Below are 21,713 nucleotides of genomic sequence, written 5' to 3' on the forward strand. Positions count from 1 at the left end.
TCCCCAGTTTAACTGCTCCTGTAAGAGTTTCAAACTGTGATGGTAAGTTTTCCAGTTTTGAACAACTCCCTGTTTCTCGCGTATCTCCTTTTTAGAAAGCGTAGTCTTCGTATCCCTTGAAAATGATGCCTTCTTTAGAGTAGAAAAAATATCTTCTGAATATACCAAAGGGATTTGACCTCTCTGGCAACAGAGTTGTTTCAGAGACGTTCTTCTTTTATCCTTGCCCCTGTTAAAACCTGCCAAGCCCAATTTGGGTTCCTTCGAGGCCCAAGTCATTTCGCGGTTTTGATAGTTTCTGGGCCTCCGATGTTTGGGTCGGGTGTATAGCCTTGGCCTGATTATTTATTGGTGGGCTGAGTGTGTCAAATTTAGGCCCAAAAAGAAACAAATCAGTAATGGCTAGTATATATATTAACTATATGTTTGTTTTTTTTTAATAGTAAAATAAATCAGAAACGACTAGTTGCTTTGAAAAAAAAAGTAACATCTAGTTTACACTAATTAAATGTAATGGAAAAATTAAAAAGTAAATAGTAATGTTGTCCATGTGTCAATAAGAGAGAGTGTGTATAGTTATTATAGTAGGCTAGCTCATTGAAATAAATTTCATTACAGAGTTCATTTTATTGACCTCTGAAATGAACTATTGATCCTCGAAATGAAATATTGATATATGAAATGAACTGAACTGTACCACTGCAAGTCAAAAGTTCAATTTATTGAAATAAAATTGAAATAACCCTCCATTAGATGCTCTTAAAACGGGGTTCTACGCGAATTGGGAAAAAATTGCCATCCTTCAGGGTTTTGCTTCCCTTCTGCCAGAAGGTTAAACAAAGCTTATTAACATGTCTTTACTATTCAAATTTTGTCCAAGTCCAACTTGTGACCCTCGAAAAAAAAGAGCCCGACTTGTGAACATAATTATTATGTTGGTTTAGGGGCATAGTTTCGGCCTCGGTCTCAAATTGCACTCCAAACAATTTAGACCTCAAACTAGTAGTATAATCAAAATAAAGTATTCCATTTGGTGACCAAGTTGGTTCAAATGTTTTCCTTCATAAGTAATTAAACAAATGTCTCTTACATGTGTCAAAGTGTCAAATATTTCTTGGTTCCATGGAATAAATGAAGATATAAGGTCACTAAGCTTTATTAGAGTAAACTAAAATCTCGATAAGTTTATCAACTAGTTTTTTTTTTTTTTGGTGAATTGGGGGGGAAAACCCCAAGCAAAAGAACTACAACAAATCAACACAAACAAGACGGGGACGAGACACCCCAATCAAGTCGTCAATAACTAAAGAACCTATCCAACTTGGAGCAAAATCAAAATAACACACGCCAAGACCCATGTTATAGCTCCAATTAGCTAATCCGTCTGCGACACAATTCTTTTCTCTGTAGATATGTATAACTGCACAACTATCAAACTGGTTCATGAGCTTACCACAACTAGCCACAATACCAGCAAGCGGATGGAGCGTAGCTAAAACAGGCTGCTGAATGAGATGGACAGCAATAGCAGAATCCATTTCCACAATTATCTTTGAAAGGCCTTTACCAACAGCAGCTTTGAGACCAAAAAACAACCCCCACAGCTCTGCTTCCAAAACCTGCCCAATCCCTAAATTGACAGCAAAGCCACCAATCCAAGCACCAAAGGAATCACGGATCACGCCCCCCGCACCAATAGCCCCAGAGCCATTCTTCCGAGAACCATCAACATTCAATTTTAAAACCCCTTTCTCAGGAGGTTCCCAGGCAAGCGACACCTGAATCTTAGTAGTTTTGGCCTTAGACACATAAGCATTAAAGAACCAATCCTTAGCAGCAGTCAGGATACAAGTTTGCGAATAGAAAGGCAAATCATCCCCATTAAAGACATACTGATTTCTCCACTTCCAGACATACCAACAAGTAAAAATAAACAACAAGTTCCAAGGCAGACCATAAATCCCTTTTCTGTTAGACAACAGATTAATATGCAGCCAATGCTGCAAGTTAGTAGCAAAAAAAGACGAACCTGGCATAGGAATCACCTCTAGCCAAACTCTCCTAGCTCGAGGGCAGTCCCTTAAAATATGAAGCACAGTTTCAGAGCTCCAGCCACAAAGAGTACAAGTTGGATCCACAGCTAAATGCCTTATAACCCTCTGCTCATTGGAAAGAATTTTCCCTTGATACACCAACCAACAGAAGAATTTAAGCTTAGGAGGGAACTTGAGTTTCCACAACATGTCCCAAAAAGGATCATGTCGACCTTGATCCTTGAAGAGTAACGAATATGCAGTTTTAACAGTAAAAACTCCATGGGCAACTTGTTTCCAAATTTGCACATCCCTCAAATCACTATAGAAACCAACCGGAAAGCTAACAACCCTTTGTACCAAGTCCTCATTGAGAACAGACCGCAACTTGCCAATATCCCACCAACCATCAGCCATAAACTCAGAGACAGTACAATCAGGTTGAACCATATTTAAAACACCATCATGTTGGTTGAGGGGAACATCAGAAACCCATCTATCCTTCCAAAATTGAACACCATCCCCTTTCCCAATTCTCCACATCAAACCCTTCCTGAGTAAGCCAACACCATGTAGAACACCTCTCCAAGTAGAGGAGCAAACCTTTCTGTCCTGCAAAGAATCCACCAAAATAGAATTCCCTTTCAAATACTTGTCTTCAAAAATCTGAACCCAAAGCCCCTTATCTTTGCTATGAATTCTCCACCCGATTTTAGCCAATAGAGCCTGATTCATATGTGAGGTTTTCTTAAACCCTAAGCCCCCGTAACTCTTAGGACGACAAGCTAAGTTCCACTGACACAAATGAACCTTATGTTTCTTTTCACTTCCTCCCCAAAAGAAATTACGGTTAAGACGATCTAGATCATCACAAATGCTCATAGGAAGCTTGACTGTTTGCATAGCATAAACAGGAATGGCTGCCGTGACAACATGAATCAAAGTAGCCCGGCCAGCGAGAGATAACAACTTGCTTTTCCAGCCAGCCAATCGCTTGTGGACTTTGTCAACCAACCCATAATAAGTATCCCTGTTGATTCTGGAGTGTAAAAGAGGCATGCCCAAGTATCTTCCCAAGTTTGTTGTGAGGGGTGAACCACAAATAGAGCTAATTTCTCTAGCCACCTCCTTACTAGTGTTGGGAGAGCAATAGATCACAGACTTATCAAAATTCACTGCCTGCCCTGAAACTTGGCAAAACATATCCAAACAATGCTTCATAACCTTGGCCTGCGTATGACTGGCCTCCGCAAATAAAATTAGGTCATCTGCAAAGAACAAGTGAGAGACCGCAGGACCAGCTTGAGAAGATTTCACAGGCCTCCATTTATTATTAGAGACTGCATCCATCACCATGTGAGACAACTTCTCAATACAAAGTACAAATAAGTAAGGAGAAAGGGGATCACCCTGTCAAATCCCACTTCCAGGATAAAAAGCCTCAGTAAGCTCTCCATTGATACAAACTTTGTACTTCACTGTAGAGACACAAGCCATGATCAACTTGATAAACTGAGGAGGTAGAGCTAATTCATACAACACTTGCTCAACAAATTGCCAATTCAATCTGTCATATGCCTTTGACAAATCAATTTTCCATGCAAAAAAACCTTTCCGCCCCTTAGAAGCTTGAAATTTATGCATAAGCTCTTGCACAATCACAATATTATCAATGCTTTGCCTACCTGGGACAAAACTGACTTGATGAGGACTTATCCAACGACCCATAAAAGGCCTTAAACGAGCAACAATAATCTTGGAAATGACTTTATAGAGAGTACAACACAAACTAATAGGCCGGAATTGAGCCATAGTTTGAGGACTATCGAATTTGGGAACAAGAGTAATCAAGGTCTCATTCAACCGTTCAGGCAAAATCCCTTCTTGAAACACTTTGCAAACAAGATCACCAATATCCTTAGCACATAAACTCCACTGATTCTGATAAAAACCAGATGGGAACCCGTCAATTCCAGGAGCTTTGAGATGACCAATATTAAACAAGCTAGTTTTAATTTCAGACATCTCAATAGGTCTTAGTAAATTAGAAACAATCACAGGGTCCATACAAGGAAAAAGATTAGGAATGATCACAAAGTTAGAGTCCACTTGACCTTGAGAAAATAACTTGGTGAAGAAATTGACAGCAAGAGCTTTCAAGCTATCAGCCGTCTCCACCCAAACCCCATTGTCATCCTTAAGCCGTTCAACCTTATTCCTTCGACGCCTTATTAAAGTTGTCATATGGAAAAATTTTGTGTTCCTATCTCCCTCTTGCAGCCATTTAAGTCTAGATTTTTGCTTCCAAAAAAGAGCTTCCTGATCAAGCAAAGAATTAAAATCTTGCACCAAGAAACACTCCAACTGACTCAGAAATCGATTAGGTCCCTGACACAAAGCTATTTGAATACCAGCCAATCTTGCGAGAATGCGAGCTTTCCTCTGTTTTAGATGACCAAAAACACTACGATTCCACAACTTCAAAGACTCAATTAAACCGTAGGACTTGTCCATAGCAAAACCAGAAATTTGCCCCCACCTTTGCCCAATAAAATCCTTAAAGCTCTCATGTTGCATCCACATTGCTTCAAACCTAAAAGGTCTATCATTAGGAGTAGAAGAAAGTCTCGACTGCAAACATATTTTGATGGGACAATGATCAGATTTTGTCCTAGGAAGATGAACGACATGTGCCTCAGCAAACATTTGCCTCCATTTCAAATTACAAACAGCTCTGTCAAGTCTTTCGAAGACCCTATTATTAGTCCAAGTGAATCGAGGACCTGAGTACCCCAAATCGATCATTTCATTCTCAGTAAACCACCTTTTAAAACCTTTCAAACGAGAAGGATTAGCACCCCCCAATTTATCTTCCAGATGCAACATCTCATTAAAGTCCCCAGCAAGCATCCATGGTAATTGATGACAACTAGCCACAAACTGGAGATAATCCCATAATTTCTCCCGCTTAATTCCACACGGTTTAGCATAGACTGTAGACAATAACCAAGGAGCTTTACCATGCCAGGACACACAAGCTATAATTACTTGATCAGTAGTGCCTAAAATCTGGATACTAACTTTAGTATCATTCCACAATAACCATAACCCTCCTGAGAAACCCACAGGATCAACAATTTCATAAGAAGAGAACCCGAGAGATTTAATCATATCAAGGGCTTTCTTCCCGCTAATCCTAGGTTCACAAATAAACAATAAATCCAGACGATTACCACGGATCAACTCCGCAACATTATTTCGAAAGCTTGTGCACGCAGCACCTCTGACATTCCAACTGACTAAATCCATAAAAGAATTAGAAAGAAGCGAGAACCCTTAGGGCTAAACCCTAATTAAGAGCCAATGGTCATACCTTCAACATTGTTAAAGGCATGACTAGTAGTCTTCTCCTGCGAGAAAATCTGTTGTCCTTTAGACATATCCATATGCTCTTGTGGCAGCCCACCGTCATGTGTAGAGGAAACCAAAGAAGTATTATCAATATCAGTATCTGTATCACACTCCTCTTCATGCTCATTACCGCTTGCTTCAATACTAGGTGGCTGGTGTCCAAAAATATACACACCTTTAGCATTATATTCATTATTACCACGCACCCAAGTATTTAACTGCTCTTGCACAGAAATCTGGTTTACCACTCTTTTACCACCAGCAATCATTTTACCCTTACTTGACAAAGTCCCACCACTCCCATGAGTAGAATCACCAAGACGTTGGCCAGTCATATTCAGAGGAACATTTTCCTTCAAAGAAGAATTAGAGATATTACTCAAAGCTGCCCTAAAGCCCACTTTATTAGTCTTGGATTTAGTCCAAATTTTTTGTCCCATGTCAGCACCCCTCATAGATGAAGCAACCTTTCCCGTCCCAGTTTGGGCACCAATTCCACTAACCAAACCCTCATCCAAACCAAAATTCTCTCCCACTTTACGTAGAGCATCAAACCTAGACCCTTGGTTCCTATTTCCAGAACCCTTCGAACCTTTGTCAGTAGCCACAACCTTGGGTTTTCTTCGAGCCGGCACATTCATCCAGGGTCCCCTCAGACCTCCCATTAAATCATCAACACCATCTTTTTCCATAGCAGCGTCCGAGCTTGTACCAACTCCTTCATTAGGAACGTGCCCCTCCCCAACAGAGTCAGCATGACCAGAGGCCTTCATTTCACAACTATCCCTCTTATGCCCATACCTACCACACAAGTAACAGATATCAGGTAAACCTTCATACTCAATATTATACCAAGTTTGATTAATTTGAACGAAGGCCTCAAGAGGTTTGGTCAGGTCTAATTCAACACAAAGGCGAGCAAATTTTCCCCTGTTCTGAGCAGTGGTAAGAGAATCAATTTTGAGCAGTTTACCCAATAAATTTCCAATACGCTTCAAAGCCCAAATATCAAAACATTCTAGCTGAAGCGCAGAAACACGAATCCAAGCCGCCATTCGCGTAATTTGAGCGGTTACAGGACAAAATCCTGGTCTCCATTTTTGCATAATTAGGTATTGCCCTGTAATGATCCAGGGACCTCCAGTTAACACAAAATTGAGATCCTCCTCTAATTCAAACTTAACCACATAGTAATCATTCACCAGATCAACCAATTTCCAACCTCCCTTCAATCCCCATTTCTGTTGAAGTCTAGCGTGGAGGTAATTGTATGTGTGAGATCGACCAAGAAGTTTGATAATCAAGGCATTCACCCAAGGCTTGCCTGATTCGACTCAGATTCAATCATCGGGCTCACATGCGAATCAACAAGAAGCTCAGACACATCCTCAGTTGCTCGACTTCGCTTAGGGAGCCGAGAGTATTGCAGAACCTCCCCAGGGGACCGTTCCTCCATGGACGATGCAGACACAAGCTCGAAAATCACAGAACCAAATCAAAGAAGGAGCCTGGAAATCACCGCAGGCGGCTTTATCAACTAGTTTTTAGTTTAGTGGTAGTTGTGATGAGTTTTATACCTGACTTTGGCTAATTCCATTGTAGAGTGTGTTGACCCGTTGTAAAAGTTTTTAACAAATATCATATTGTTTATAAAAATAAAATAAAAACTCAAAGGATTTAAGTAAAATTCTCTCTTAAATTTGTGCAAAAGAGAGAGAGCAAAAAAAGGGGGAGTGTAGTGAGGAAATTTTCCAACAAAATTGCATTGGGCCTCGAGGTTTTTGGTCAAGCTCCAACCCAACCCAACCCAAAAACCTCCCTTCTTTTTTAACTCTGAAATTTTCCACTCTCTTAAACCCTCTCTCTGGCACAGAGACAACACTCAACAATGGCGACCACCTCTCGCTCACTGTACCGTACACTGCGCCTGCGGTCCTTCTCCACGAGCACGAAGTCGTCGCACCACAACAGCCACCAGCAGAATCACCAGTACACAGATCCCAATTCCTTCATCGGGTGCTGGGAGGCCCCCAAGGACCCCAAGGAGGCCGAGGCCAAGCTTGCGCAGCTCCGCAGAGACTACGCCAAGCAGGTCAAGGAGGTCCGCAAGGAGTACATCCAGGAGGTTGAGCTCATGAGGCTCGAGAAGCTGCGCAAGGACGAGGCTCGTAAAGAAGCCCTTAGGCTCCAAAATGAGGAGCGTAAGAGACTCAAGGCTGAGGCTGCTAAAGTCCGTGCCCAACAGCGTGAGGTTGCTGAGCAGGAGTTCCGCCAGACCATGGTATGTGCATTGGGCTCTTTCTCTCTCTTTATGTGGTTTTGATTTTTGTTGCGGTGTTTGGTTGATGGGAAAGTGTGGGAAATGGAAGAGGAAGTTTGTTGGGTCTGGAATTTGATTTGAAACCTAGATTGTGGGTTTTGCTGTTTAGGGGTTATTTGGTTCGGTAGCTGTGGAAATGGGAGAATTTGAGTTGGTGAATTTTAAAGTGTTTCCTGTTTATTACTAAGAAGATATGGGAAAGGGAACATGAGTTTTTCTTTTTCCTAGTTTGACATTGGTTTGAAACTTTATTATGTAGCTTCAGGTTTCCTTCAAATTTAGCCTTCTTTTTTGTTTTGATTCTCTGTTTTGTGATTGTGAAAATGGGGGGGGGGGAGAGAAAAGTTGAGCTATGGGATCTTTTCGGTTTAGATTTGTGGTATCTGACAAATAATTGGGAAGATCAAAGAGAAGAAAAATCAGAAGAGAGGTTTGAGTCTGAAAAAATTTCGGTTTATTGAATTCAGATCTAAAAAGTGGTAATGCAAATCGACAACACATATTTTTTTAACCAAGGACGAGTAATTAGGACTTAGCACAGACTCATATGTTAGCGTATTTGTTATTGAAATGGTTTAAGGGAAGCCAAAGTGAGTTGGATAATTTCAGTATCTTGCATTTCGCCTCTTTTGGGAGAAGCACAATAAATTTTGGTGGGGGAAGAAGGCAGAAATTTTATGGAATTGTAGTGTGCTGGCTGTGTTTTTGGTGATGTGGATGGAAAAATATAGAAGGATTTTCAGATATTATAGTGGGAAGGAGGTATTGTGGGGTAAAGTCGGATTCTGGACATCATTCTGGGCCTCAAATTCTGTAGAGTTTTGGGACGTACTATTTTATCTCCTTTTGCGGAATGGAGGGCTGTTCTTTAAATTTCAGTTTTGGGTGTATTGATGCAACACAAGTATACTGTATGATAGTTATCAATTGGTGATTGTTTTTGTTGTTTTGCTGTTAGCGGACAACTTATCCACTCACAGTACCGTAATTTGTTTCAATTAAAAATATTCCCTCAGTAAAAACCAAATAAAAATTCAAACCTTACTGTAGTTGAGTTCACAAACTTGACATAATAAGGCTTAATGCATGTGGAGCTGATAGATAGTAGTGATCTTAGATCACTCCTCTGGATCTCCTCAGTGTTACAATCCTAAGGGGTAGGGTACCCCTGGCTCTTTTGCCCTTACATGCATTCTTCTTGTTTAACCATGATTGAAATTCTGGTTTGGAATCTTTTTAGAATGTTGTCTGTGTTAGTTACAATTCCTGTACCAACTGAAACTTACGGAAATGTTCGTAATCATTGATTTCATGAACTAGAGCAATATAGTTGTTAGTGGTGTCTACATTATACTGTGCTAACATGAATAATGAGGATTAACAAACTTTTAATGAACAATATCAATTGTCAGAGGCTCCATTGATCATCTAAAGAAAATACATTCATAGTGTTGTGGGGTGGAGTTGTAGTTTTTTCTTTGGGGTACAAGGTGTCATCATTTTTAAGTTCTTAGGCGGGCTCTAGGATTAAAGTACTCATTTTAGAGTGCACTTGGGGTTCAAGCTTTTCTAAATGATTCTCTCCTCTTGTAGTCAAGATCTCACTGTCTATCTTAAAATCGAAAGTGTATCAGTTGTGGATGCAAGTTCCTTTCACCTGGTTTTTGTACTGACATCGGGGATTTGTGCTTTCTTTAAGTATGCAAATATTTGAATATCTGATGTAAAATATAATGGGAATTGAGTTGATGCTCATTCTCATATTCACATGTCTGATGTGACAATTATATACTTGAATGCAATTCATCTATGTCCAGGAGAGAGAGAAAAATATTTTTTATTAATAATTATTCTTTTCATACAGCTTCTGTCACTTGCATGTCTTACATGTTTTGATTTGTGTAAATGCACAGTTGAAAGAAAGAGCAGAGAAGCTTGAGAATTGGAAGATGAAGGAAAAAATGAGAGAAGAGAAGAAAAAAGAGAAGAATGAACTGTTGCGACGTCAGAGTTCCTTGTGGATCAATGAACCAGAGCTGGAAAAGAAGATTTTAGAAGCCATCGTTGATACTACACCCCTTTGAGTCCATTTTATTTCCAAATTGTCTAGTGGTGCTATCTTACAGTTTCACCGTATAGACAAAGATAATCAGGACTTAGTATGTTTTGTACCCAGTCTCTATGTTTTCTATTTTCTTTTCACCATCCATTAATTTCCCAACCACATTCCTTTTCCTTCTTCATATTTTAATAAGATCTGTATACTTTCTAATCAGGGCATAGTATATTTTGTACCCAGTGTATGTTGAAAATTTTGGAGGTCAACTGCAATGGTAATGTCATTGACAAATTTGCTAGCAAATATGGGAACGCAGTTATTTTGCCTTGCCTTAACTTCCACGGAATCCTCCTAAATTTAGTGAAACTTTGATTAAGTCAAAGTTTAGAGACTGTTGATTCTAGGAACTTGGCATCAACAGGATTTAGGTGCGAATGCGAATCGAATAGTGCAATGAACTCAGTTGGAACTTGGAACGCCATTTCGAGTTCAGATTTCAGAAGGGATATTAAGCAAATGCAAATTGAATAAAAATTTAGAGCAAATGCAAATTGAATGAGGGCGCATCTTTAACATTGAGCCAATTTACCTGCTGATGAGGTTTGAAGCCTTAGCCCTTGAACGCCATGTAAATTATCTAATGTAATGGTTTGCTCTAAAGTTGCTTCTCATTTCTTCCTTCCATCTCTAATCTCTCTTTTACTTAAATTGAAAAATAAAAGTAAACAATATCCAATATTTCAAGAAAAATGAACACGAAATATCAAAATGTTTAAAGGTAAACTTCCTCCTACGACCTTAAATTGTTTTAAACCTGCTCTGAATTGTGTAAAAGCACTAGCAGTTCACAATATATGCAAATTTATTTCAAATCCCTATTTTTTTGAAGACGTTTCCTTTTTTACCCAAGAGACGAGAGGAGCAAAAGTTGTTTCTATCCATGAGCAAAAATTCTTTGGCAGGTTTTTCAAATAACCATTTTACAGCCAAAAAAGGATGAAGAAAAGTACTCTTAATCCACAAACAACGATGATAAACAATGAGAGCCATGAGCAAAAAATCTAAAATTTATTGTTCTTTTCTTTTCCTATTCAACCTCTAGAAATAATTAATTATCTTCTACTCTATCTAATTGACCCGCCACGAATAGAGGATACAGTGCAAACACCAGCTGATGTTGTTAGGGGAATATCTCTATAGTAGGCCACTAGGTCAGTGTTAGTGTGCAGATCTACTTGCAAGGTCTCCCATACCTTCTTCTTGGGGTTCAACAACTCATCAGGCTCACCCACAAACCCCGGAAATGTAACTCTCTCGCCAACTTGAGCAGCTTTTGGCGGATCAACCAATTCAACCTGAGAGTGCACCCAACATTGAAGATCTCTTATCAGTAATTACTTTAGTGTCTAATTGTCCATGTTTATTCACGACTAGCTGAACCATTGCACACAGATAAACTAAGAACATGCTTGAGAAAGGTTCTGAGAATGAATAAGTGTTTGCAATAGCGTCCCCAAAAGCTAAGATTTCAAGAAACATGAATTACAAAGGCATAATTCTTCCTAACTGTGAAAAATCACAAACAAACAGCAATAATTGCGACTCAAGTTCGATATTGCTAAATTACTTTCAGACTGTCAAAACCACTACTGGACTTACGCAGAAACGTATTATCACATGATCTTATGCAGAATAAGGCCAACACTGATAATTTTTGAAAAGAGAAACGTTTATTGCACGAAACAAAGCAGAAATTAACTCTTTTTACAGCAGCAATTTTACATAAAGCTGTGGAAAAAATATCCTCACAATATCCTACTATCCTCACCTAAACCCTAATATCCTCAAAATATTCTTAATAAACAATGTTAGAGACCACAAGTTAAAATTAGTTATCATCAAATTCATATTAGTAGACTTTTGTTTCACTCAAAGGGTCTGATTAGCAAGAGCACACAAGATGCAAACACTAATTAAAGATACACAGGGCTGCTTACTGTGGTGTGGTCACTGTTCGAAGCAGCAAGAACCATTGCTTGTGATTTAATACCCCGCATGGTTGCTGGCTTCAGATTGCAAAGAACACAGACCTTCCGGTTCTGCCACAGAATAATTAATATGAAAAAACTAATGGATAAGAAGGTGGTCCCAAAAAGTTATGGAAATAATTCAAATTTTATTATTAAAAAAATCTGTAGACGCAAACACAAACCTGCATTTCTTCAATAGGTATATACTTGACAAGGCCACTCACAACTGTTCTAGTCTGTCCTTCACCAACATCAATCTCTTCTACATAAAGCGAATCAGCATCAGGATGCTTCTGAGCTTTAGTAATGAGGCCAACACGAATATCAAGTCTAGAAATGGAAATCTCTGCCTCAGCTGCAGATTTTGTGGCCTGTTGCTTTTTCTTTCCACTGTTGTCTGTTACAAAAAAGGCTTATTAGAATAGATATACTTATGTAGTAACACTAACAACTAATAAATGGCATAGGATTCTTTTCAAGTATAAGTGCCCACAAAACATGAGCTTAGCTTATGAGGTAAACCCACATTTTAGGAGAACCTATGTATTTTTTTGGTTACCAGGAGAAGCTGTGTTTATGTAAAAATGAAGAAGTATGGGAAGTATTACTTATTAGTTAACTTTGCTAATACCAAGAGCTTGTGGGCCAAACTAACTAGATGTAAGAACATTGTAACCTGAAACTTTCATTTTCTTGAGTTGTGCAGCCACCTTTACTGCTTCAGCTTCTTCCCTCTCCTTCCTATCCGCTTGACTTCCAGCAAACTTCTTCCTCAAGGATTCCACTTCTTCATCTTTCTGTATGCACGTGTAAACTTTCAGTAAATGAGAATCTACAAACAGGAAAGTGATACAGCAATGATATCATGGCAAACTAGAGAGTCCAGCATTGAAAACCAAAAACAAATTTTAAGTGCAGCCTACAAACTTATCCCAGAGACTAGCTTAATTTTCCAGCCACTCACTTAGAGAAGCTAATAAACAAAAAGTATATAGACAAGACTACTATTTTAGTGCTTTAGGATCTTCCACCTATGCAATAGATAAGTTGTACTCAGTCAGATGTAAGTTGTATAGGAATTCCTATTCACCACTGAGTCACTATGACAGAAATTTTTTTTTTGCTTCTAGCTGCAGCATCAGTGATGGTTGGTTGCTTTGTTGATCTGGTTTTCTAGGCAACTTAAATTACATTATAGGATTTGCTTCATCATCAAGTATTACAAGGCAATATTTCCTTGTGAAGTTCTTGTAAAGCAAATGCAACATACAATCCTGGTGATATTGAATAATTGAGGCGCTGTTTGTTCAAGAGCTACTTGAAGTTCCCCTTACCCCATGCCCTTCTCTTATATTTTCTCTCAATAACCTTTTGTTTGCTGATAACATCAGGACTTTTCTCCACTATTTTGCTGCAATTCTCAGCAAGCGTTTCTTCTATTTCTTGTTTAGGGTTCCTCTCTCCTAAACACTATGCCATGACATACTGTGGCCACTTTGGCGATTCATATTCCCTTCATGCAGAATAATTTGAAATTACAAGTGTTCCATCACTTTAAATCCTATACGATCAGGTTGTTTCTTCCCACTCATCACTCATCAGTGTCAATACATCTATTCTGCAAATAATAACAAGAGTAACAAGAAACAAATAATGGTAAAGGACAGAGCAAAGCAGAGACATACCAATTCCTTGAACAACGGCTCTGGTTTCCCAATCTTGTGACCAATAGGTACAATCTCCCAAGGCCTTCTTGCCCTAGCAATATCCCCTTTATCATCATAAAGCGATATGTGCGCCTCAGGAGGCAAATCAAGCTGCTTCAATACCTTGAATGCAGTTAAAGAAAAAATAATCTCAGCATGGATGATTATAGTAATATCACGTGATCACAAAAATATTTCAGAGTAACACAATCATCTGTGAAGAGAATTTATTACTTCAAGAGAAAATGATGGCATAAAGGGTTCCAACAAACAAGCAAGAAGATGCACTAGTCCGACTGAAGTTCTCATAACAACAGCACAACGAGGTTGGTCTTCCTTGTAAAGCTTCCAGAACTGGCTTTCCTGCATGGTAATGTAGATGGTGCAACTTAGCAGAAGCTGAATAATTGGTTTCGCAGCCATTTACAAGCAATACACTTAAGAAAAGAACACATCCATAAACAAGTGTCTCAAACAGAGATTGAAAACATGCTTACTTGCAGATATGCGTTCCCTTCACTAGAAATGCTCATTGCTGTTTTGAGTCCTTGCTTTAGTTTAACCTACACAAAATGCAGATAGGAATGTTATGCCAATGCAAGAGAGAGGTGAAAAAGGAGGTAAGGGGGAGAAGCTTCCAATCATTTGCAACACAACTGTCATCTAAATATTAATCACCTTCTCCATTGATTCTATATATTGCTCCACATATTTACCAACTTTTTCAGCTAGTTTCTCTGTCAAAGGATCTGATTCTGCACTTGGAGCATCTGGAATAACGGAGCCATACCCTTGACCTGTACATGGAATTTATGAGTTTATTTGCTGCAAAAGTATCACATATACCATGCTTATTTTCTAAACCAGAAATGCATAAAAAGGTAAGGATACAATGAAAATAGAGCCACCTACTGATACAATTAAATTGTCATCCAACTACCTCTGTGATATTACATGCGTAATTGGTCTATATAGGAATGTATATACAACCTTGATATCGCAATGTTGCATTATCAAGAAATGTTGTCTACTTTATCAAGAATTTTTAATATAAATTTTGTCTCAAGAAAAAATATAAAACCAAGAGCAGCTTTTTTTTTCTTTTGTATTCAGGGAAAGGAGAGGGCAAGAGTTGAACTCTGGACGTGAGTATGCACGTAAGTGCTTTACCACTGGAGTTATCACCACCAACAAAAGCATAAACGGACAAAGAGAACAAGAATTAACAATATAATAGTTCCTTAAATAACTTCCTCATGCTATTCATTTGTAAAAGACAAATCAGCTGACTGGTCAATACTTTCAGAAACAAAAGGCTGACAGACCTGAAGGTTTGGCAACAAAACTCAAAACTCGATTTATGAAATTGCCCAGATTATTCAGCAATTCACTGTTCAGTTTTGCTTGCAAGTCGGCCCACGTAAATAATGTGTCTGATACCTGTTTCACCAAAAATCAAATCAAATCAAATCAAACGAGTAAACAAAGATACAGAGAGAGACGGATATGCATTACAAACTATCACAAACTCAAAAGGGAAGATGGGAATCATCAAAGTTACCTCAGGCCTGTTAGTTAGCAAGTAATATCTCCATACTTCAACAGGAATGTTTGTATCTTTTGCATCATTTCCAAAAACCCCTATGCCTTTGCTCTTAGAAAACTTTCCTGTAAAAACCATCAAAACTTAGATCACCTAGTACATAATGCACAAAGGTGAAAACTTTGAGCTTCTGTTAATTAATGGACATAACATCCAAATTTAAATCATGCATAGTTAATGGTCATAACTTGATTGTGGATAAATCATTACTAGATAGTCAACCAACCTGCTTCGTAGTTTAAGTACTCAGTAACACTAATAGTCTTCATCAAAGTCCAATTTTCACCAGTTCCAAGAAGTGTGGACGGAAACATGACCTAAAAGATAAATAAGTACACAGTTAAAATGAATTCTTTTTTCTATTTCTGAACTAAGATAGGGCTACTTAGTACATGCAACCACTCTACTGTACTCGTTTGTGAGGTGTATTTAGAATAGGACACTTACTGTATGGAATGGCACATTATCCTTGCCCATAAACTGATACAACTCCACATTCTCAGGATTCTTCCACCATTGCTCCCAATCATCAGTGTAACATTTAGTAATTGAGACATATCCAATAGGAGCATCAAACCACACATAGAAAACCTACCAATGGCAGAGTCAAAAAAAATTTAGCAAACTTCGAAAATCATTAACAAAAATGAGTAGAAATAGCATAATTTCAATTACATGCACTAACCTTGTCCTTGAAGTTATCATGTGGAACTGGAACCCCCCACTTCAGATCTCTGGTAATACATCGTTGTTTAAGCCCCTCTTTGAGCCATGCATTTGTTGCTTGAATGGCATTCTGGCTCCAGGACCCAGCCATTGATGTTCTATCTATATACTCCTCCAATTTATCCTTGAGCGAAGGGAGTTCCAAAAACAAGTGGTTTGTATCACGAATTCTTGGAGTTGTCTTACAAACCTGCTTGCAATTGACAAAAATGCGAAATATATTGCTGTAACATTCATGTTTCCATCCATTAAATGTTGCATGTTTCCATCCATCAAATAAGGAATTCAGGACTCATTTTCATTTTGGAAACCTTACACACAGAAATTTCATGCTTTTCTTTCCATTGAGTTTGCATGTACATAACATTCATAAACACATGAGAATTTATACGAAAAAATATATATGAAAGAAAATCTGTACCTTGCATTTAGGATCTTTTAGTTCTGTCGGATTCAAAAGCTTTCCACAGTTCTCACATTGATCTCCTCGTGCAGAACCATAGTCACAGCCTTGAGTTGGGCATGTCCCCTCCACGAGCCTATCGGCTAAGAACCGTTTGCATGTGTCACAGTAAAGCTGAATTACAGTAGTAATTCAAGTTAAAATACATTACAAAAACACATTTTAGAAAAACAATTCAATCGCAATGCATGAACATAAACATGCAAGCAAAGAATCACTAACTAAACCAAGAAATTAGGAAGCAATGGGCACAATTACAAGCCAGTGAATGCTACCTGCTGCATTGTGTTCTCTGAAAGCCAACCATTCTCCAACAGCTTCTTGAAAATCTCTTGGCATACTTCCGTTTGCTGTGGTGTTGATGTGCGCCCAAATTTCTCAAAGCTTATATTAAACCACTCATAAACCTCCCTATGAATGGCATGATATCTACAACAACACAACAATTTGAAATAAATTTCCACAAATCAAACACAACAAATAGAACTGAAATCTACCAAATTATATAAATTTCGTTGGAAATCTTACTTGTCACAGATCTCTTGGGGGCTACACTTCTCTTCCATAGCTTTGGTCTCTGTGGCCGTGCCATACTCATCAGTTCCGCATATGTACACGGTATTATACCCCCGAAGGCGGCAGTAGCGTGCAAAGACATCGGCACTCAACACACCTGGCGAACAAAACAGAAAAAGATAGAAATTTCAAGATTTGTTTGGTTCCCGAGAAAATTAGAAGGAAAATAGAATTGAGGAAACGATAAATACAGCCGATAATGTTGCCGAGGTGGGGGACGTTATTGACGTAAGGCAAGGCGCTGGTGATGAGGACGTTTCGCTTGCCAGGGATGGGTAGTTTGGGGGCCTTCTGGTCCTCCTTGGAGGTCACTGTGAGGTCTCCCATGTCCGACTCTCTCGTACAGTGGCTGAGCTAGAAGAAACAGGAGCTTAAAAATCAACAACTCAAAAAAATAAGTTCCTCTCTTTCAAATATTTTGTTATGTTTTCTTAGTATTGAAAATCAAACAGAACATATTACATTGATTATATATTCCCCTCACTGACCAAATATGTATCCCTATATTTTAGGGAATAATCAAACGGGAAACCACATTGTTGACCAAAAACAAAAACAGGGAAACCACATTGACCAACAAAAAAGGGGGAACCACGGCTTTGGAGAGTGCTTGTATAAAAGGTACTTATCTTCCTAGTTGCTTGTTGTAGAAGGACATTGAATTTTTTTTAGGGGTAATTATATTTTGGTTTGGTCACTGGGGTTAGACGCAAATTTAAATTTGGTGCCCGAAATTTTAATTTTCCGATTTCATCACTGCAGTTGCAGTCATTAACAAATCAAGTCAAATCCATTAATTTTGTCAGTTAAGTCTAAAAAATAAATTATAAATAAATAAAAAATAAGAAAAAGTTTTTTTTTTTTGGACCACGTTTTTGTTCTGGTTCCTTAGACGGTGACGGCAAATCCAGCGCAGCATCACACCTTCCTCACATCACCGACCTCTACCCAGCCACCTTATCCCAGCCAACCACCATCGCCACCACAGCAGCCCAGTCACAAAATTCAAAAGACTTCTCAACCCACCCAAATTCAAAGAGAAACGAAATCAAAATTAATTCCTATTGTTACAAAATTCAAAACCCAAATATAAAAAAAAATTCATGTAATATAATGTTTCTATCTACTGGACCAGACAAGTGGTTGAGGGGGGAGGATGAAGGTGGGTTGTGATGTGGAGGGGGAAGATGGGCATCATCTAAGTTTGTATCAAATTCTAGGTTTTATCGATTTCCATTGGAATAGGCATATAAGGGAGATAGAGATGGGAATCTCAGATTGAGTCAAAGAACACGAACCAGGCGTTGGCGTCGTCGTCGAAGAACAGCGCGTAGCGACCGACCACCGTCGAATTGGAGCGGAATTGATACAGAGCAGACAGAGAGAGGAGTGGGGGTGTAGGTGGTTTCCGGGTTTTTTTTGGACGAATGCTGGTTTTTTTTTCTTTTCCTTTTCTCATATTTTTTTAAAAATTTAAAATTTTTATTTTTTAACACGAAATTAATGAATTTGACTTGATTAGGTAACTACTTAGGCCCAGTTTGGGATTGCTGTCACTTTTTAAAAAAGTTGCTTCTGCTGTGCTTTAAAAATAATTAGTTGTAAAGTAAAGTGGCTCCATGTTTGGTAAACAATATTTTTAAAGTGCTGTTAGTACAAAAAGCAGTGTCAAAACCGTTTGGTAAATTTTAATATAAAATTGTTGTAACTGTAAATAATGACTAAAATAGACAGGATATCAAAAGTTTTGTGTACTAATCATGTGGTGGTAGTGGTAGTGATGGAGAGGAGGTGGTGGTGGGGATGGCGGTTGTGGAGGTGGTGGTGGTTGTGGTAGTCACAGCATGGTGGTGGTGGTGGTGTTGGTTGTGGAGGTGGTGGCGGTGGCGGATATGGAGGTTTTGGAGGAGGTGGTGGTTGTCGTGGTAGTGGCATCATGGTGGTGGTGGTGGTGTTGATTGTGGAGGTGGTGGTGGATGTGGAGGTTTTGGATAAGGTGGTGGTTGTGGTGGTGGTAGTGGTAGTGATGGTGATTTGGAGGTGGAGGTGAAGGTGAAGGAGGTGGTGGTGGAGATGGTGGAGGAGGAGGTGGTGGTGGAGGTGGTGGAGGAGGATGAGGAGTAGGAGGATGTGGTGGTGGTGGTGGTGGTGGTGGCAATGGTTGTGGAGGTAGTGAATGTGGTGGTGCAAGTGGTGGAGTTGGATGTGGAAGTGGAGGTGGTGTCATTTTTTAAAAAGAACGATGATATTTTGGGAATTAAAAAAATTCATTAAAGGTTCATCTCTGCTTTTTTTAAAAGCAACTTTGAAAAGCAACCCAGAGCCTGCTTCTAAAAGCTGTTGTCAAAAGGCCACTGCTTTTAAAATAATCAGGATATTTTATTTTTACCAAACACCTTAAACTGCTTAACTTTAAAGTGAAGCAGGTTTTTGGCGAAAAAAAGCAATCCCAAACGGGGCCTTACTGCAACTACAACGACGAAATTCGGAAAATTAAAATTTCAGTGACTAAATTTAAATTCGGGCCTAATTCTAGTGACTAAAAATGTAATTAGTTCTTCTTTTTAATAATAAAAATCAATTCTTTTATGTCACATTAGCCAATTGCTTTGTATTTTTTTAGAAAAACTTTTATATTAGTAATTCAATTTAAATTTAAGAAAGAAATGCCTCTAATTGTGTCTCATGAAAATAGGACCATGTTCTCATTTTGTTTTTTTATTTTGATTTTTAAAAAATGTGTTGTTAATTTACTATATTACCCTCATTTAGTGAATATGTTCATTTCTTAATATTTTCTTTAACTAAGGACATTTTTTAAAAAAAAATATTTTGAATGTTGGATACTAAGCCTCTACATTTAGGTCACGTGCATTTACATGCATTTTGTTAAATTTAAGCCACATAAGCAATCTAACCAATTAACACACAACACATCATCAATTTTTTTAAGTGAGGTTTTCTTTTTTGCAAAACTAATGGCGTTGATTTTTATGCATCAAATTTTAAGTAAATATAAATCTTCGTTGGGCCGGGTTCCCATTGGGTCCCCGACCCTAATGGGGGGAGCTTTCGGGGAAAATCGAGGGCAAGTATGGAGATCCTCGAATTTTATAAATCTCTATCGGAAACAGGTTGGGAATGGTATTGTTATCCCCATCCCCAGACCCGCCCGATAAGTAATATATTTACTTTTAAATAGTTTTAAATATAATATAACCAAGCATGATTATAATATAATATAATATATATATATATATATATATATAATTTTGTCAAATTGGATTGAGATTATTTTGAGTCAATGAATTGAATTTTATAATTTAACTGAATGTAATTGAGTTTAATGATAATTTAAGGTGAAATAAAGTGTTATAATACATATTTTTTTTAATAATAAAAAATCGGGAATGTGAGGAGGGTTTGGGAGGTAGCCCCTTGACAGGGATGGGCATTCCCCCAAAAACTCTTATATGGGGAGGGAGGGGATGGGAATGGTATTGCCATACCCGGTTCATTACCATCCCTATTTACACATGACTTACATCACATAATAAAAGACAATGCATCAATAGTAGCAAGAATTAATGGTGCAGCAGATTTATACAACACAAGTAAAATCTTTTCAAAAAGAGGAATGGTGCTGCTCATATTGAAAAGTGTAGGCTCTATTAATTAGTTGTATAACACTTTGACAGTATGTGTGTAAGAAAATTCCCTTATTTTCCCTAATTTTGGCAAAAAAATATGAGTTTGCCAATGAAGTTTAGCCCAATGAAAAAAATTCTTTGACTTACAGACTAGTGGTCTCATGTTCGAATCCTATGGCACCATGAAACCTTGAAAAGAAAGAGTTTTGGACTACGTACACATAAAACTCAGCTTTCAAAGTGGGGGTCCAAATGCTTACAACTGCATGTGGGCTGTCTTGGTAGGTCCAGTCAAGTTTTCAGTCCGACTTGAATACTATCACCCAGCTCTATTCACCATCCAGAATTTTGGCCCGTATACATGCGTTGGGGCAGGATTTTGGATCCAAAACTTATGCAACCGGTTTGGGTAAGCAGCGTTGGACATGGTCCAAGAGGATAAAAAACCAAAAAACCAATCTAATTTATCTCAAAACAACCATTATTAGTCTATTTTAATTCAACCCGGTGCATATTCTTTTCTTTTTTTGTTGTTGTCAAAGTTAGGAAAAGAAAGGAGGGAAATTCACATACACACATATACATTGGGACTCAAACTCAAGACCCCTTGTGAATACGCAAGGCTTGAGCCAATCTAACTAACACCCTATTGGTAACTTGTTGCATACTCAAAATAGGAGAATATGTGAGTCACATAAAGTCACATAGATTACATATAAAAAAAAAAACAAGATATTATTTCTATATGACAATATTCAAAGCTACATAGTAAACAAATGTGAGTGAAAGACTAGAATATGAGTGAATCCAAGCCTAACAGATTTAACAAACTGCAATTTGCAATTTTCAATTATTAAGGAAAATGCATGGCAAGTATCAATTCAGTTTGTTTAACCTTTTTGTTTGTTTGGTTATTTATTTATTATTTCTAGATTGTTTAAAACTAGTGCTCAGAACACTTTGCGTAGGTCCTCAATTTACTAATCGTTCCTTGCGTAGGTCCTCAACCACCTACTCTTTGTCTTTAAGTAATTAACAATTCTTAATCCATTTGAATTCTGACACAAAACAGGATTAAACAATGACTGCATTACTTACCATGCACCCGTCCTGCCTAATTCAAATTGTTAAATGCA

At 38.2% G+C, this 21,713-nt stretch overlaps 2 protein-coding genes across 4 annotated transcripts; one reads left to right on the forward strand and one right to left on the reverse strand.

Moving 5' to 3' along the window:
• Positions 1 to 7,211: 7,211 nt before the first annotated feature.
• On the forward strand, positions 7,212 to 10,114 carry LOC110771030 (stress response NST1-like protein). Its single transcript, XM_021975268.2, has 2 exons — positions 7,212 to 7,725; positions 9,678 to 10,114. Exons 1-2 carry the CDS (start codon positions 7,333 to 7,335, stop codon positions 9,846 to 9,848), a joined length of 564 nt encoding a protein of 187 aa, XP_021830960.2. The 5' UTR covers positions 7,212 to 7,332; the 3' UTR covers positions 9,849 to 10,114.
• A 417-nt stretch (positions 10,115 to 10,531) lies between these two features.
• LOC110765840 (putative methionine--tRNA ligase) lies at positions 10,532 to 18,387 on the reverse strand. 3 transcript variants are annotated; one of them, XM_088244354.1, is made up of 18 exons: positions 18,226 to 18,387; positions 17,119 to 17,276; positions 16,880 to 17,024; positions 16,627 to 16,780; positions 16,310 to 16,465; positions 15,848 to 16,078; positions 15,610 to 15,753; positions 15,389 to 15,479; positions 15,121 to 15,227; positions 14,885 to 14,999; positions 14,238 to 14,356; positions 14,057 to 14,122; positions 13,794 to 13,922; positions 13,539 to 13,682; positions 12,530 to 12,650; positions 12,036 to 12,250; positions 11,821 to 11,922; positions 10,532 to 11,178 (listed from the first exon to the last, which is right to left on the reverse strand). In XM_088244354.1, the coding sequence occupies exons 1-18, from the start codon at positions 18,384 to 18,386 to the stop codon at positions 10,948 to 10,950; spliced, it is 2,589 nt and encodes an 862-aa protein (XP_088100480.1). In that variant the 5' UTR covers position 18,387; the 3' UTR covers positions 10,532 to 10,947. The 3 variants fall into 3 exon arrangements, with proteins under 3 accessions (XP_088100480.1, XP_088100488.1, XP_088100486.1); XM_088244362.1 differs by having other exon boundaries at positions 17,119 to 17,297; positions 18,226 to 18,366; XM_088244360.1 differs by having other exon boundaries at positions 17,119 to 17,281; positions 18,226 to 18,349.
• Between the last annotated feature and the right edge of the window lie 3,326 nt (positions 18,388 to 21,713).

The sequence above is a fragment of the Prunus avium genome, chromosome 1, assembly GCF_965620075.1.
Source record: "Prunus avium chromosome 1, drPruAviu1.hap1.1, whole genome shotgun sequence".
NCBI lineage: Eukaryota > Viridiplantae > Streptophyta > Magnoliopsida > Rosales > Rosaceae > Prunus > Prunus avium.